We start from the raw sequence: 16559 nt of genomic DNA, 5'->3' as shown, positions 1-16559 counted from the left end.
TTCATAAATATGTAGTATTGCTTTTTGCTAGATTTTTGGCATTTTTACTATGCTTTTCCAGAATATGAGGAGCTGCAGCTTGTATATTGGCTTTTTTCCTACTATAATTGGTACAGCCAAAAATTTTAATGTCTTGTGTTTGTTTTATAGTATTCAGTGATTATCTTTTTACCTGATCTTAGTATGTTGTTAGATCAAAGTCCAAATATGGAAAGTTAAGTGCATGTATGACCTAGAGCAGTTCTTTTTGGTCTCAGGACCCCTTGGAATTTTTAAAAATTACAGTGCTCGGTGTGCTTTTTGTTCATGTAGATTATACATACAACATTTATTGTATTAGAAATTAAAATGGAGAAATTTTAAATCGTTAATTCTTTTTAAAAAATAATAAGCCCATTATATGTTAACATGAATAACATTTTTTGAAAACTGTTCCAAAACAAAAAGAAGTGAGAAAGGTGGCATTATTTTATATTTTTGCAGATCTTCTAAATATTTGGTTTAAAAGGAATCAGATGGATTCTCATATCTGCTTCTGCATTCAGTCTATTTCCATATGTTGCTTGGTTGAAACATTTGAAGAAAGTCTGGCCTCACACAAAAAAGGAAGGAGTATTTTAATATAAACTTTTTCAGATAGTTGTGGATATTCTTTGGCATTACAGTTCAACAAGTGGTAGTTTCTTAAAGATTAGTTACAATGTGGAACCTGGCACCTGTGAATGACCTTTTCGTAACTCAGTTAAATTAAAATCCACTAGTCAGTCTTGCACTTTGAATGGATCTTTAACTCATGCATGATTTTGTAACATCATGAATTGGTCATTTGAAAGTTACTGGTTTACTGAGTTATGCAGACCTTGCCAGATACTGACATTTCATTATATATATTATCACATAATCGTGTTAAAACCACTACTGATCTCATCAGAAGGGTCTTTAAGTATTGGGAAGCTTCAGGCACATTCTGCTTGTTTATACAAGTTTTCAAAATTCTGAGTGTAGTTTGAAAGTTTGAGTTTTATCACAACAAATACCGTCCATTGTTTTCCTTGAGGTGATGGGCTGACTTCATTTCTGAGAGAATGGCTTTTAAATACCCAAGTCTGAATAACCAAAGTTTGTCTCTTCTTTCAAGCAAAATTTATGTTCCAGGATAAAAAACAGCTAGTTCAGCTTGTAACTCAAACAAGCTTCAAGTGCTTTTCCTTGAGACAGCCATTGTATTTTGGTATGCAGCAAAAGTGCTTTAAGCATCCTTCCTATTTGTCAGACATCTACTCATGAGCTGATACTTAAAAAATATTTTTACTGCTTCATCGAAGACTTTCATAAGTGAAGTATCTATTTCCTGAAAGTGCTGGACAAGTAAAAAATACACTGTTAGTACAGTGTGATTGCCACTGCTGTGATTTGTGCGAAAGTACCAGCAACTTTTCCCACCATTGCTTTCGTATCATCAGTGTAAGTGTCAATATGTGAAAAAGGCAAGTGACATATTAGTATTCTGATGAAAATAGTTTTGGTCTAGGGAATCCCTGGGGTCAGCAAACTACACTTTGGGAACTTCCCTCCTAAATTTTCCTGATACGATTAACTCTTAATTTGCTTTTAGTTGTTTCATAGTCTTAATGCGGGTTAGTGATTTTTCATGAGAATAATTTTTTCAGTTGGTAACCTCCTAACTCCTATTTAATTGGTTGATGTTAAGGAAAGTAAATGTAACCATATGAAGGTAAGACTTTTTACCGTCTCTCAATGTTGACCCTTAAAGGAAACAGACTTCATAGAAAACAGCTGCAAAGCCTGTGGCAGCACCGAAGATGGTAATAGTTGTGTAGAAGTAATTGTTACCAACGAAAACACATCATGTACCTGTCCTAGCAGCGGCAATCTTTTGGGGTCCCCTAAAATAAAGAAAGGTAACTAAATACAGTTTCTTCTTAAAATTAAGTCTTAAGTTTATTCTTTCTTCCTCTTAAATGGAAGAGGTTTTAGAGATCCTGTAACTTTGACACTTAATACTTCTTTTTTCTTTATGGTATTTGTTATTATTTGACAAAAACAAAAAACTATAAACCCCTCATCATATTTTCATTATTTAGTTTACTTTCTACTTTTAGTAAGCTATCAATTTTGAAATTTTTATGTTGTCTCCAGTTGGTTCATTCTTTGTTGGTATGTTAACTATAAGTCTCAACCAATTTATTTTCAGGCTTATCACCACACTGTAATGGTAGTGATTGTGGATATTCATCTAGTATGGAAGGGAGTGAAACAGGTTCTCGGGAGGGTTCGGATGTTGCTTGCACTGAAGGCATTTGTAATCACGATGAACACGGTAGGTTCAGATTAAGCTTCCCAATTATTTCTACTACATGGCTGATTAAAGCACATAAGTAAGAGATTATTGATTTCTTCAGGTGACGACTCCTGTGTTCATCACTGTGAAGACAAAGAAGATGATGGTGATAGTTGTGTTGAATGTTGGGCAAATTCTGAAGAGAACAACACCAAAGGAAAAAATAAAAAGAAGAAAAAGAAAAGTAAGATGTTGAAATGTGATGAACATGTAAGTATCAGAGTTCTTAAACCTTTGCAGTTGAGGGGGGAACAACCTATTTTCTTTGGAGTGGCAAGTCTGCAGCTTAGTTTCTGGTATTTATTATTTTAGAATGAGTACCTTTAGAATGCAGTTCTGTTGGCTGCTCATCTTGTGATTTGTGTGTGTGTGTGTCTGTCTGATGCGGTCACTTGTCCAGTAATCTATGTGAGTCATAAATCCAGTTCATTCTTTTCATAATACTTTTAAATGGATTAGCTGTGTAATCTTGAGCAGTTTGCTTGATCTTATAGTTTTCCCATCCGGAAGGAAATTAATAGTCCTTATCAGATTAAGTTCTGTGAAGATGAAAGAGATTATATCGATGGGTTAACATAGCATCTGGTATGTAGTAAGTGCCTACTAAGTGCCAATTGCTGCTGTTGTTCAGTATTCCTTCTAAAAACTTAACACACTATCAGGGCCTTTTTTTCTTTCTCTAAGGAATAATTGCTCTTATTCCCTGCCTTTTTACCTGGGTAATCCTTTGCTTGGTTTCAGATCCAAAAGCTTGGAAGCTGTATTACAGATCCAGGTAATCGAGAGACCTCAGGAAATACCGTGCACACAGTGTTTCACCGCGACAAGACCAAAGATGCACATCCTGAAAGCTGTTGCAGTCCTGAAAAGGGTGGGCAGCCACTGCCTTGGTTTGAGCATAGGAAAAATGTACCACAGTTTGCAGAACCTGTAGAGCCATCATTTGGTCCTGATTGTGGAAAAGGTGCCAAGAGCTTAGTTGAACTCCTTGTAAGTAAGGATATCTTATTGATTGGTAGATGTGGGAGGGGACAATATTTGAGAATTTAAAGCTAGGAGTTGGGGAAGCTTTTAAGAAATTAAGGTCAGTCTTTCATTATTTTTGGTCTTTTCATTTCTGCTCTTCCACACGTGGTTTATGCAGCTGCTCTACAGCACATTTCCTTGTCCTCCTTTGTAGAAGAGACGAGAATAGTTGGGAAAAAGGGATAGAGTTAGCATTGTGTCCAGGAGTCTGCCTCCTTGAAGAGGGTTATTGTAAGCAAACTGCCTTTCTGAGTGGCAGCTTATGGTGTCCAGCCTTCCATACCAGGAAAAAATGTAGAATCTGAACTAGAGCCCACTTTTTACTTTCTTTAGGTTCATGTAGGATAAAAGCATAACTAAACTTGCAAAATCTTTTAAGATTGACTGTAAGTCTTGGTACTTTACACGAATTATGCCTGATTCCAAGCAACCCAGTACGTAGTTTGTGTGGGGCTTAGAGGAGGGGGAAGGAAAGAGAAGGGTGGTATATTCTCTTTAATAGTTAGGCTCCCAGTGGAAACAAATCCTTTAGAATAGTTTTTTTTTGTTTTTGTTTTTTATGTGGTGGTTAAGTTTCTTAAATTTTAAAAAGGTTTTATTTTACTTAATTTGTAGAGATAAAAGTTTCAACACAGGACCATCCAGTTAATCACATCAGTCTGGTTATTTAAAGTTTGGTAACTAGTTGTAACCATCTCTAGTTAGTCGTTTGTTTGTTTTGCTGTAATCAGAAACATTGTTATTTTTTTAATTTTAAGTTTCTATTATTTTTTTAAAGTTTATTTTTTTGAGAGAGTGCGAGCAGAGGGAGGGTCAGGGATAGAGGGAAACACAGAATCCGAAGCAGGCTCCAGGCTCTGAGCTGTCAGCATAGAGCCCAACGTGGGGCTCAAACTCACAAACCGCAAGATCATCACCTGAGCTGAAATCGGATGCTTAGCCTTAAGACTGAGCCACCCAGGTGCCCCTCAAGTTTTTATTTAAAGTCTAGTTATCTAATTAGTCATTTTCTAAGGCAAAGGTTGGGAGTCTTTTAGGCTCATAGGTCTTCTAAGACAAATTATAGATCCAGAGTTTCAAACTGAGTTAAGTTGGATTTTATTCTTACTTTGTACTTTCTAAGATGGAGTGACATTATGCTTGTTCTGTAAACAGTTCGATGAAAGACTTCATGTGACTGAATTGAAATTAAAAGGCTAGTTTGCCTGAATTTTTAGCTGTCCTCCATCAGCATAGCATTTTGCATTCTTAATTTAAGTCATAATCTTAACTACTGCTTTAATTTGCAGGATGAGTCTGAATGTACTTCAGATGAGGAAATCTTTATCTCACAAGATGAAATACAGTCATTTATGGCTAATAACCAGTCTTTCTACAGCAATAGAGAACAATACCGACAGCATCTGAAGGAGAAATTTAATAAATACTGCCGCTTAAATGATCACAAGAGGCCCATCTGTAGTGGCTGGTTGACAACGGCTGGAGCAAATTAAATAAATAAAATAGCTCTGTCTTTCAATGAAACACTCAAGATGACTACTGCGCCTTCTCTTTCAAAAAAAAAAAAACTCTTAATTTAGTGACTTATGGCAAAATTTTAAATCAATGTGATTCTTTCTTGTTTTGGGAGACGGTGGAGGTAACCTCATTAGTTCTTTCTTCAGGCTTGTGTCTTTAGTTGCGTGCTGCGCAGGCCTGCCATATGATTTAAGCCATCTCTTTTCATTAAATGTTTCTCTTCCTGTGAGACTTACTAAAGCAACTTAGTGGCAAAAAGTAATGTTGTACTTATACTTCTGTACAGAAATGACAATGAGCTGAATATATGGTTTTACAAAGTAGACATCCACTTGCAAAATGTTTGGATGTAATGTTAAAGCGCAATGTGCAAAATTTAAAATAAAGAATATTTATTAATATGCATAGTAAAAAATGGTGTACATGTTTCTACTTAATGTGTGGCAGTATTTTAATATTTGCCACTTCTGAACTTGGTATTTGACCAGTGTTGATGTTAGGATGAAGAGCAAATGAGGATAGAGATACAAATTGTTGAGGACAAAACTCTTCCCTTGACTAGAGCTGAGAAAAGCAGTTTTCAATCTTTTGTTTTGAAAGAATAAATTTGCTGCAATACCCTTAAATACTGGCTAGCATCTTTCTCATGAGATTAATTGCTATTATTTAAAATTCCCTGGTATCACTTAACATAAAGTGCCTTAAATTCAGAGATTCATACTGAACTGGAAGAATGAAAACAGAACTTGGCAGAATTTCAACCAAGGGTTGTCTGAAAAGTAATTACTTTAGCATGTAGACCTGGGACCAAAAGACTGCGCCTAGAGCTAACCACGTTGCGGTCCATAAGTGCATGCTCCTTATCTGGTTTCCAACAATAAAGTCACTGTGGCATTACAGTTTACTGCTTTCATGAACTGAGTACTGAAGGAGAGAAGAGATTCCCCCAGGAATAGCACTTGGCTGCCATTTAAAAGGTTGAGTCAATAGTTCGATAAACACATGTGCTCAGAGCTTTGTGTCTCAATGTTGATAATATTGGTGGGCAGCAGGCAAGTAGTGGGACAGTCAATACCTCTGTGCAGTGGGGATGCAGTGAATTTTATGGGCTGTGTACCACTTAATCAGATTTCAGGTGGGCAACAGCAAAAGCTTAGATTTAATTTTTATAGTTGGTGGCATTTCTTTGATACACCTCTTCAGTTGTCTTTTCAAATCTAAGTGTTGCATAGGGATGGGGCAGAGGTAAAAATGAGTCATGACTCCTCTCTGGCCTTTTGTTTACTTTCATCCTGGAATCCATAAAAAATGACTAAGGGCCCCCCAGAGCCCTTGGCTCTGAGCTCAAACCTTTCTTAACCACTTGTTGCCGTCAAGTTTTCTCCTGAGATCCCTAAAAGCAAGGACTGGTTTTATTTTGTTTTAATCTTTATCCTCGGGCCAAACACATGAGTACTTGGTGAATGAATAAACCAGCCTCACATACTGCTTATGCCATTGCTTGCAGTGGAGGGATTCCAGTAGTTATGCAGAGATGTGTTTTTCTTTGGAAGATAGCTATATTAAGGATGCAGATGTAAGGCAGTTTTCAGAGTTTTGATGGAACATCCTGAGTGGTCAGAGAGCAAAACCAACAACCCAAGAAGAGACAAAAGGCAGAATGGAATGAAGGCAGTTTAGGAGCACATCCCCTGGACCTAAGACTGCATGGCTTAAAGTCCAAACCATGCTTTACCCCTTTCTGTCTCAGTCACTTACAAAATGAAGCCTAATATGTAGTATCTTAAAGAGTTTATGTGCATATGCTAATATATTTAAAGTGCTTAGAAGTGCCAATTACACAGCATTCAGTAAATGTTAGCTTTTGCTTTTAATCTTTGGTACACAGTGATATATTTTTTAACTGGGAGTGGGAGGGTCTAGGACAGTTGGAGACAGTAGGCCAGTAGGGATAAAATCCCCTAACACGTGTACTGGAGGGTGTTTCCATTTTTAACCTTGAGTTGTCATTCTAGTAAAGCCAAGGGATCAGGTAGGGTTGAGAGGGTAACTCAGGGATGATAGCTGAGGCACTCAGCCTTTTCTAGGCTGAATCCTTCGCATCAGCCAGAGGGCGGGCATTGGAGTCACCTTAAGAGCCTGTAATTTCTCCTTCTTGCCATAGGGGTCAGGAACTGGGAGGGGAGACTGAACAAGGGTGCAAGAATACGAACGGCCTCGGGCCTGGAGCAAGCCCCCCCTAAACCTCGGTTTCCCTGCCCCTAAGGGAAGAGCTCACCAAAGCAGGACCACAGGCCACCCGGGAACCCTCTGCACCCGCCGGCACAGAGGAAAGCACAGTTTCCCACCTCCCGTCAGGCATGGGGCGGGGCCGGAAGAGGCGGGAAGGCCGCGACTGATTCCCGCTAGATGTGGTCGGTTGCAGAGAAGCGGAGGGTGGAGCCCCAGCCCGGGGCCGGGCAGAATGGAGGCAGGTTCAGGCGCGGCTCCCAGGGGGCGCGGATCGGCAACGGTGGCCGCGGTGGTGACCCAAATGCGTCCGAGCCCTTGCGACCCGGGAGGAGCTCCGCGATCCAAATGTCCGTATCGCGGAGCGAGGTGGGCAGGCGGCTGGGGACCATGGCCAGGACCGGCATGGAGCAGTGGCGTGACAGGCTGGCACTGGTGACAGGAGCTTCGGGGGGCATCGGCGCGGCTGTGGCCCGGGCCCTCGTCCAGCAGGGACTGAAGGTAGTGGGTTGTGCCCGCCCCGTGAGCAACATCGAGGTAAGCGTCCGCCGGGGAGAGGGACCTTCTGGGAGGCGTTGTTTCCGCTGGTGTACGGTCCGGGAGGCGGAGTGGTCTGACCTAGGCTGCGACGCTGCCCCCACTTGCTGCTCCCCTAAGGCCATTTGCAACCGGATCAGACTATGAGGGATGAGATGCCTAGTAGGGCAGGCCTCTACCTTCCCTTTCATGAAGTCCCTTCTTTTAAGGAGACCCTACTCCTAACAGCCTCTACTCCAGTGTACCAACTCCTTGGCATATTTCTCCGTGCCTATCTGCCTGCCCAGGTCGGCTGAGGAAAAGGGAAGCCAGAGATCAGGGCTAGCTAGGCAGCCAGGGAGAAGGAAAGAAAGCTTTCTGGCCTCAGTGGCTAAATTGGCTACTAGATTGTTTCCTCTAGTCCCCAGACTAAGCCCACAAAGACAACCAAAGTGGCTGGCCAGCCAGATGAACAGGAGCTAGAGGTTTTGATCATGATAATTTTTCACCCAGCACTGAGGGTGGGGTTGGGGTGGGAATAGAGCTTTTCAGAAGAAACTCACCCTCTCCTTCCCCAACCCCCAATTTGAGGGTTAACCCTTACCAAATGGGCCTAACAGACCAATGGGATATTTACAGATCGACCTTTCTCCAATTGCACTGTCTTGGGTGGGACTGAGTGGGTGAAATAGGGCATTGACTATGTAAGCCCTGAGGGGACAAAGCAATACGGAACTGGAACTACTGGTTTTTCTCTTAAACTAGGGTTGGGAGCCCCAAGTTGTGAGCAACAAGAGCTCAAAGAAAAATGAAGTTGGCCATGTTGTAACAGGAAGGAAGAAGATGGGAAATTTTCATCATAGGTCATCTTTGGATTTGCACCTGACAAGATCACTCTCAGGGTTTGGGCTAGCGATTAGCTGCAGGGCTTTATCTTCCACCATTGTTCAAAATCCCTGCACCAGGAGGCTTTGGGTGGGGACAGAGGGAGAAGGTGTACCAGAAGAAGGGCTCTCCCCTCCCCTTCTGCTGACCAAAGGTACACTTTATAGCCACCTAGATAGTCCCAAGGTCACCCAGCTGTACCACTGCCCTACTCTCCTCCTCCGTTTCTCCTATTCTGAGGAGTTCAGGGCCCAACCCTAGCCTTGGAGCCTAGAGGATCAGACCAGGGCTTAGACCACTGGATTCCTTAAGTCTAAAGTCATTCTTGCCTTCTCTTCCTACTACCCCAAACCAGCCAGGAAAGGGGGTCCCTGAGCTTCAAGGGGGATCCTCAGGCTGTTCACTCAGCCCCAAGATGACTCTTTTAATGAGGGGGAAATGCCTGTTCTGTGAGGGGACTGACATGGTTTCAGGTCATTTCTGAAGATAGATGAGGACAGGTGGGACAAAGAGAAGGCAGCGACAGGGAGAAAGATGTCCCCAGGCCCTTCATTCTGGCTTTCTTGCAGGGATTTGAGTCTGGAGGTGGAAGGGACAAGTTGCATGCCAGGGGAGGGGAGAATCCCAGGCTTCCTTGTGCCTAGTTTGCTTTTATTAATTGATACTAAAACAGAGTTTGAGTTCTGGCCTCCGACAGAGAGAAGCCCTATTTCCTGAGGTCGTTGTGAATAGGTGAAATTGGGTAAAGGGGGCCTTCTAAGTCCCAGAGGACCATACCTTTTGAACTCTTGGAAAGTTAAAGCAGAAAAGAGTTTCCTAGGTCACCTGAGCCAGCCCTTTATTCCCATCTTGACTTGGCGGGGAGGGAAGGGTTCCAGGCCAAGGCAACTGGCCCAAGCTGGCCTTTCTCTAGGGCACCCCCTACCACCCAACTCTCTCCCTCCTGTACATGTACAGTCACCTTTATGAGGCTCAGATGCCCACTCACTGGCCTCTAAGGCCATGGAGCTTGGTTTCTTTCTGCTTTTGAATGTCTGCATCCCTCACAACCACCTCCCAGTGGCTCTGTATTCTCAGGTCTTTCCATCTCAGGGCTCCTCTGTGTGCTGAGGTCCCTGTCGATACACTAAGGCTTCCCAGTGTCATCTGCCACCTAACTTGCTTCATCATATCTCAAGAAATTTTGGGGTAGAGTATGGTACACTGTGGGACAGAGAGAAAGAATCTGTCCTGACTTCCTGACCTTTCCTATAGGTAGGGCAAGGGGAGACTGGCAGTTGGGCCCAATCTGAGAGCCAACTGGCTGCATTCTGTGGAGGGAGGGTGACTGTTCAGACATAAGCCCTCTGGAAGGAGCTAGATGAGGCAAGGGGAGGGGAGAGAATCCTGGCATAATCAGCTCAGTGATTCCTGGTGCTGGTGGAAGAAGCAGGGGGTGGGGTGAGAGGTGTAGCTTACCTATGAGCAGAGAAGGGGTTCCTGTTGGAGGAGAGGCAGAAGAGATGGAGATCATGCTATGCCTTGGACCGCTGGCTCCCTACTCTCTTCTCAGAAATGAAGATTCAAGTTTATTGTGAGAGTATTCCATTGACGATTTCAACTCCATTCCCATACTCCCCCTCACTCAGGGAGTGCTCTTATCCCCTGGACTTTGATCAAAGAGGACAAGTAGTCCCAACAACTATATGGCTGGAAGGTGACTGTCAAAGGAGAGAGTTCTCTGAGTGGTGACAGCAGAAGAAGACTGTCTCTGGGTGGGAAGGTGTGGGAGCCGCTCACCCCAGTTAGCCCCTTGTTGGGTTTCATAGGAGCTGGCTGCCAAATTTAAGAGTATAGGCTACCCCAGGACTTTGATCCCCCACAGATGTGATCTGTCCAGCGAGGAGGACATCCTCTCCACGTTCTTGGCTGTCTGCTCTCAGCACAGTGGTGTGGACATCTGCATCAACAATGCTGGCTTGGCCCGGCCTGACACTCTGCTCTCAGGCAACACCAGCAGCTGGAAGGACATGTTCAATGTAAGGGCTACAGACCTGGAGTGGGGGGTTGGGAGGAGAATGGGGAGCCAGGGCTTTGTGAACCAGAGGGCTGCTCAGGATAGGACATGTAACAGGAGGGAACTTTGGCTTCATAACTGGGGCACCTTGACTCTCCCCTTGCTTCTTTCCCTACCAGAGGCATAGTGAGGGGATGAATGGCCATATCTTTTCCATTCTTCTTTCCTCTGAGTCCCTTAAAGGGGCAGTTCTTAAAGTCCAGGCTGATTTCCTTCTACTGGAAGAAAGACTGGTAGGGAAGAGAACTGCTATTTATTGAATGTTCCCATGTGCTGGCACCGTGCTGAGTGCTTGAGAACATGGTCTTACAAGAAAAGGAAACAAGAGACAGGAGATGAGGTTCTCACCCAGCCCTGCCAGTCATGGTGTGGCTTCAGGCAGGTGGTTATTCTCTATCAGCCTTGTCACATTTAATTGGGGTGAACACACATCAATATCTGGGGCCACAAACCCCAGTACCCCCTGGGGCCAGGTAAATAGCTAAATGAGTGAGGTGAGTCAGGGGAGTCTACAGTAAGTGGGAGAGCACATGGCCAAGTACAAGGGTGGCTGCTGAAATCCAGCATCCCTGCTGTGGAGCACTATGGGTCCAGTGTGGCCAGATCTTACCATTTCTTTGAGAGGAGTGGAGAGCCTGGGTTTTTATGTGACATCCTACCCCTCCCATTTACCAAAACCTCAGCTCCACAAGGGCAAGGATTTTTGTCTGGTTTATTCTCTGTTATGGCCTCAGCCCATAAACACTCAATAGATATTTTTTGAAGGAATGAAGCTTCCAGTGCACATTGGGAGTGAATTACAAATGTTTTAAAACTTTGTACAGACCAAACACAGCCTTCAGGACATGGGTTTTCAACTTCTAGACTATATTATGGGGCAATATTAGGGTATAAAAGTATCCTGAGAAGTTGAAAACAGTGTGTACATGGGATGGATCTTTTTCCCACAATCGATTTAGCACCTAAAAGTTGCTTGGGCCTAGAAATGAACAATGAACATTGAAACAGTGAACAGTGAAAATGAAGCACTACCCCTGCCCTCAGACAGCCTTCTGGGAGATCTGAGATCTTGCACATCTGTAAAATGAGGGACATATATTGAGTCCCTAAGGCCCTTTCCAGCTTCAACACTATGTAATTCTATTAGGATCGTCTTCTGAGACATCTCCACCCTCCACCCCACCAGCCTTAGGAGAATCACTCCCCTGGTCTCAGGGACCTGTTCCTCTTATTCCATCTGTCCTCAGAGTTGAGTTTTCTGCCTCATAAATACACATTGCTAAGCGGGCCAGAAAAAGGTCCTCGTGTCCTTCTGCTATGAATGCTGAGGCAGGTTCATGGCGAGGGTGTTCTGTCCTGATGCCTGGCTCTGACACCTGATAAAGAGAAACATCTAATGTCCTGGCTGGTCTTGTCTCTTCTCAGGAGGAGAGACTTGAGGACCTGCTGAAAGCTTTATCTGTGCTTGTCCTCATGGGGCAGGAGTGTGGCTTGGCAGGAGCTTTGGAGCTGAGATACTTCTTCAGGCCTTTGTTCCATGAAGGGTGGGGATTTTGGGTCACCTCTGGCAGAGGCCAAGGAAGGCAGAAAGCCCCCATGTGCTTAGGAGGTCCCCTGCCATCTTCTGACCAGCTACCCCACCCCCATAAAGAGTCTCTGTGCCTAATCTTGTAGATGGAACAAGTCTAGAGGAAGGCATGGAAGGAAGGAAGGGCAGGCCTTCTCTACTTATAGTCTTAAGGGAGGAGATAGGAAAGGAGCAGAGAGTAGCTGAGTAAGGCAGGGAGAGGCTAGGGTCTATACTTGAGGAGAGAGATTTTTTTTTTAATTAATTAATTAATTTATTTATTTAAAGGTTTCTTTTTTTTAAAGCTTATTTATTAGGGGAGAGAGAGAGAGAGCGAGAGAGAGCGTGCTCGCATGAGTGAGGGAGGGGCAGAGAGAGAGAGACGGAGAATCCCAAGCAGGCCCCCAGCTGTCAGCACCCACCCCAGTGTGAGGCTGGAACTCATGAACCATGAGACCATGACCTGAGTCAAAACCAAGAATCAGACCCTTAACTGACTGAGCCACTATTTATTTATTTTTTTAAAATGTTTATTTTGAGAGAGAGAGAACACAGGCAAACAGGGGAGGGAGGAGGGGCAGAGAGAGAGGGAGACAGAGAATCCCAAGCAGGCCCTGCACTGTCAGCACAGAGCCCCACGTTTGGGCTTGAACACACAAACTGTGAGATCATGACCTGAGCTGAAATCAAGAGTCAGATGTTTAACCTACTGAGCCACGCAGGCACACCAAGGAGAGAGATTTTTAAAGCCATTTTGGAAGGATTTTAGGCTTTTTATCTTTATTTTAATTTTTTTATTATTTTTGAGAGAGAGAGAGAGAGAGAGAGAGAGAGAGACAGAGTGTGAGTGGGGGAGGGGCAAAGAGAGAGGGAGACACAGAATCTGAAGCAGGCTCCAGGCTCTGAGCTGTCAGTGCAGTCCCCCATGCAGGGCTCGAACTCACAAACCACTAGATCATGACCTGAGCTGAAGTCAGACGCTTAACTGACTGAGCCACCCAGGCACCCTGGATTTTAGGCTTTTTAGAGAGCAAGGCCAGGGAAGCTGGCCCAGATAAGAGAGGAGAGGGTATTTGAGGAAGAAAAGGAGATAGTTCTCTAAGGCAGAGGTTCTGTTGTTTGTAGAGGAGACATCCAAGACAGGGAGGGTTGCTGGGTCATGGATGAGTTTGGGAGTTTCCCACTGCTGTTTACAGAATCTTGGAGGCGGAGGTTACCTGGGGAGAGGAATTAGCACTGCTGGGGCTGGTGGCTTTAGGGGGAGAGGCACCTAAGGCAAGGTACCCTGGAACCATTGTTGGTCTCTGGTAGGACCTGGACACTGTTTTGGAATGCCACTCCCCTGGACGGGCTCTGTGGCTCTATTACCTGCTCAGATGGGCCCAAGCTAGAGATACCCCACTGCCCTCCCCGGCCTGCAGGTGAACATGCTGGCCCTCAGCATCTGCACTCGGGAAGCCTACCAGTCCATGAAGGAATGGAAGGTGGATGACAGGCACATCATTAATATCAACAGGTGAGGCAGGTGGACAAGGGCTAAAGCTCAGATCATCACTCACCCTCCAAGCTGAGTGATCTGTTGCGTTCATTTGACCTCTTTGGACATCAGTTTCATTGGTGGTGAAATAGGGACTTAATACCCAGTTAACAGCCAAATGGCACAATTATGGCGAGAGAAAGAATAGTGTATATCAAGTGCCAGCCCCTAGTTGGACTTCTAGGAAGAGCAGGACTTACAGGAGCTGCTTGAATTGCTGGAGCTACATCAGTGGGCCACCAGGATGGCCTGTAAAGAGGTCCCCTTGAGACGGCTTTCCTGCAGCATCTAGGTGGTGGGGCTGACTGGTCCAGCAGGGGGCACTGCTGGTCCATCAGCAGCTTCACTCTCTTCTTTCCCCTCCTTTCTTCCACCCAGCATGTCTGGTCACCAAGTGTCACCCCACTCTGTGATCCATTTCTATAGTGCTACCAAGTATGCCATCACCACACTGACAAAGGGACTGAGGCAAGAGCTTCGGGAGGCCCAGACCCACATTTGAGCCACAGTGAGGGTGAGGCCTGGCCCTGGTGGGGACAGGGTAGGCACAGGCCTTCCGCACCCCACACTCATACTGTTCAGGATGCCCTGCTGGGAGTGTGAGGGGCACAGAGCTCCTGGGCTCTGCTGCTGCTTGCATGACCCTGAGTAGCCCTTTGAACTTCAGGTCACTGACTTTGAGATGGGAGGGGGCTGACCAGAAGGGAACACAGTAGGTGAGACTGAGGGAGAGCAGGGGCTGTGGGAAACCGTGGCTGTAAACCCAGACTCTGGGCTCTTCCCTGGAAGGTCACATGACCTTGGGCAACTCACTTAACCCCTCCAAGCCTCAGCCTTACTCATTTGTAAAATGGAGATGGTGATACTGACCCAGTGATGAAGTCTTAAGGGACACCATTTTGTAAAACACTTACCTGAGAAGGGCTCCATAGGTGGTAGGTGTCATTGTGATCATTGCTAGTGGCAGCTTTGGGAGGAGGAGGTGGCTGCTGGACATTGGGCAGCCATCACTGTGAAGCAGGGGGGCCCCCATGTTTTCCATCCTGCCTCTCCCCTAAGCCTAGCTTCTGACTGGGATGGAGGCAGGGCTCAGCTCAGCTCCTGAGCAGGCCCTCTCTGTTGGTCCAGTGCATCTCTCCAGAAGTGGCGAAGACACAATTCTCCTTCAAACTCCACAACAAGGACCCTGAGAAGGCAGCTGCCATCTATGAATGCATAAAGGTGAGGCCTCACTCTGAGGCCAGTAAGCCACTCACTCCCTAAGTGAATGCAGAGGGAACCCTGGCCTTTAGACCACACTCTTCTAGCCAGCCTGTCATGCCTCCTGGAGGGTTGGGGTAGGGATGAAGATGTTGGAGAGGACGTCAGAGGTGGGAGGTTCACTCTGCCCTCACCATCCCTCTCATACTCTCCAGTGTCTCAAACCTGAAGATGTAGCTGAGGCTGTCATCTATGTCCTCAAGCACCCTTCCACGTGTCCAGGTGAGTCTGGCCTTGACTGGCCACCTCCTGGAAGAGCCCAGCCATCCCAGAAGAGGACAGCAGGGAGGCCTAGCGGGTGGGGAGAGCATCCTGTCTGCCTCAAGCCTTGTGCCTTCCAGCAGATTGGAGACATCCAGATGAGGCCCATGGAGTAGGTGATCTAGTTTCCTGTGGGGAGTTCTGTCTTCCGTCCCCACGCCTCACGGCTTGACTCCTGCCTCTGGATTTTAGGTGTTGATTTCCAGACTCCTGGATTCTGCTTCCTCTCTCCAACCCACCAGGGGCTACAAATTTTTGGAAGTTTTTATGTCTTATCAAATTGTGTCCACCACAAATATGAACAGTGGGCTGGGGAGAGGAGGTTAGGTGTCCCCAATTGTTTTACCTGTTAACTTTGGTTAACAGGTAATTTGGTTAATTATTGGTCCGCTTCTTGGGCTCCTTGGCCTTTGTGTGCTCTCTTTGGTCTCTTCCTTTTGACCTGGGGAAGGAACTGTGGCCAAAAGGGGGGCTTCCCCCTATCTTCTTGTACCCCAACCCCTGTACCTCAAGGAGGAGGGGGCAGAGAGAAGCCCTCACCTTCTATCTGAATAGCTATCCAAGGCCCTAGGCTTCCTCCTCTCCCTGCCCTACTGCCCCCATTGCCTCTTCTCTTCACCCACCCCAGTTCTCCAGCCCAGGCTTGGCTTCTCTGCTCCCAGTGGGGTCATCACTCCACACTGACTATGGCAGCTGAATATCAGGCCCTGCCTCCCAACTGGGTTTCACTGTGATAATTAAAAAAGAAAAATTGCAACAACCTACCTTGGCTTTAGGAGTATCTTTCTGTTCTTTCTCCTTTTCTGTGATCAGGGGTGGTTGTGCCTCAGAATTTCTTCCAGGTGAGTGGGAAGGTGGGCACTTTGGGGCATCACTCCTGGAGTATGGATTACCTTAGGTAGCAGATGTGGGTTTGGGTTGAGTCTTGAAAATGGGTAGGAGTTTGCCAGCCAGGAAAGAGGACAACAAGTGGATACAAGGCCGGGAGGCCAAAAAAGCAGGCAATGTCATGGGAACAGCACAGAATGTAGTGCAGGAGTGAGATGGGGCCGAAAAGGAAGTTGCTGCCTGAATCACCGGAGGTCTGTGTGCTGAGCAAAGAGTCTGGTGATTACCTATGGGCCAAGGACATCAGTTGGCTTGTCAGCAGGTGCAGGAGAGGCACAGAGCTGTCACTTGGAGAATCAGCTGCCACGGGACAGGAAGTTACTGCTGGCGTCCTGTTGACTGATGCTGAGGGTTTGACAAGGCAGTGGAGGTGCAGAGGAGGGGCTGGATGCAGAAGCTTCTGAGGAAAATCCCCAGCACCTGGTGGTGCACTGGATGTCGGGGGGGGGGGGGG

The 16559-nt window shown here is 45.7% G+C and overlaps 2 protein-coding genes across 9 annotated transcripts in view; both read left to right on the top strand.

Moving 5' to 3' along the window:
• Positions 1-5321, top strand: part of GGNBP2 (gametogenetin binding protein 2) — a 34430-nt gene extending 29109 nt beyond the window's left edge. For all 8 annotated transcript variants that reach the window (XM_042916247.1, XM_042916244.1, XM_042916243.1 and 5 more), the window contains 5 exons: positions 1775-1922; positions 2216-2341; positions 2424-2572; positions 3104-3352; positions 4678-5321. In XM_042916247.1, the coding sequence (XP_042772181.1) occupies positions 1775-1922; positions 2216-2341; positions 2424-2572; positions 3104-3352; positions 4678-4881 (876 nt within the window). In that variant the 3' untranslated portion in view covers positions 4882-5321. The remainder of the gene's footprint in view (positions 1-1774; positions 1923-2215; positions 2342-2423; positions 2573-3103; positions 3353-4677) is intronic.
• Positions 5322-5425: 104 nt separating this feature from the next.
• Positions 5426-16388, top strand: DHRS11 (dehydrogenase/reductase 11). The gene is given in 7 exon segments (XM_042916254.1): positions 5426-7672; positions 10345-10554; positions 13581-13675; positions 14075-14204; positions 14825-14917; positions 15112-15178; positions 15410-16388. Coding segments are annotated over 7 exon segments (1113 nt in total). The 5' UTR covers positions 5426-7315; the 3' UTR covers positions 15571-16388.
• The last annotated feature ends 171 nt before the right edge of the window (positions 16389-16559 follow it).

The sequence above is a fragment of the Panthera leo genome, chromosome E1 (genome assembly GCF_018350215.1).
Source record: "Panthera leo isolate Ple1 chromosome E1, P.leo_Ple1_pat1.1, whole genome shotgun sequence".
NCBI lineage: Eukaryota > Metazoa > Chordata > Mammalia > Carnivora > Felidae > Panthera > Panthera leo.
Note: the sequence above shows the minus strand (reverse complement) of the source record. Positions and strands in the feature narration are given on the sequence as shown.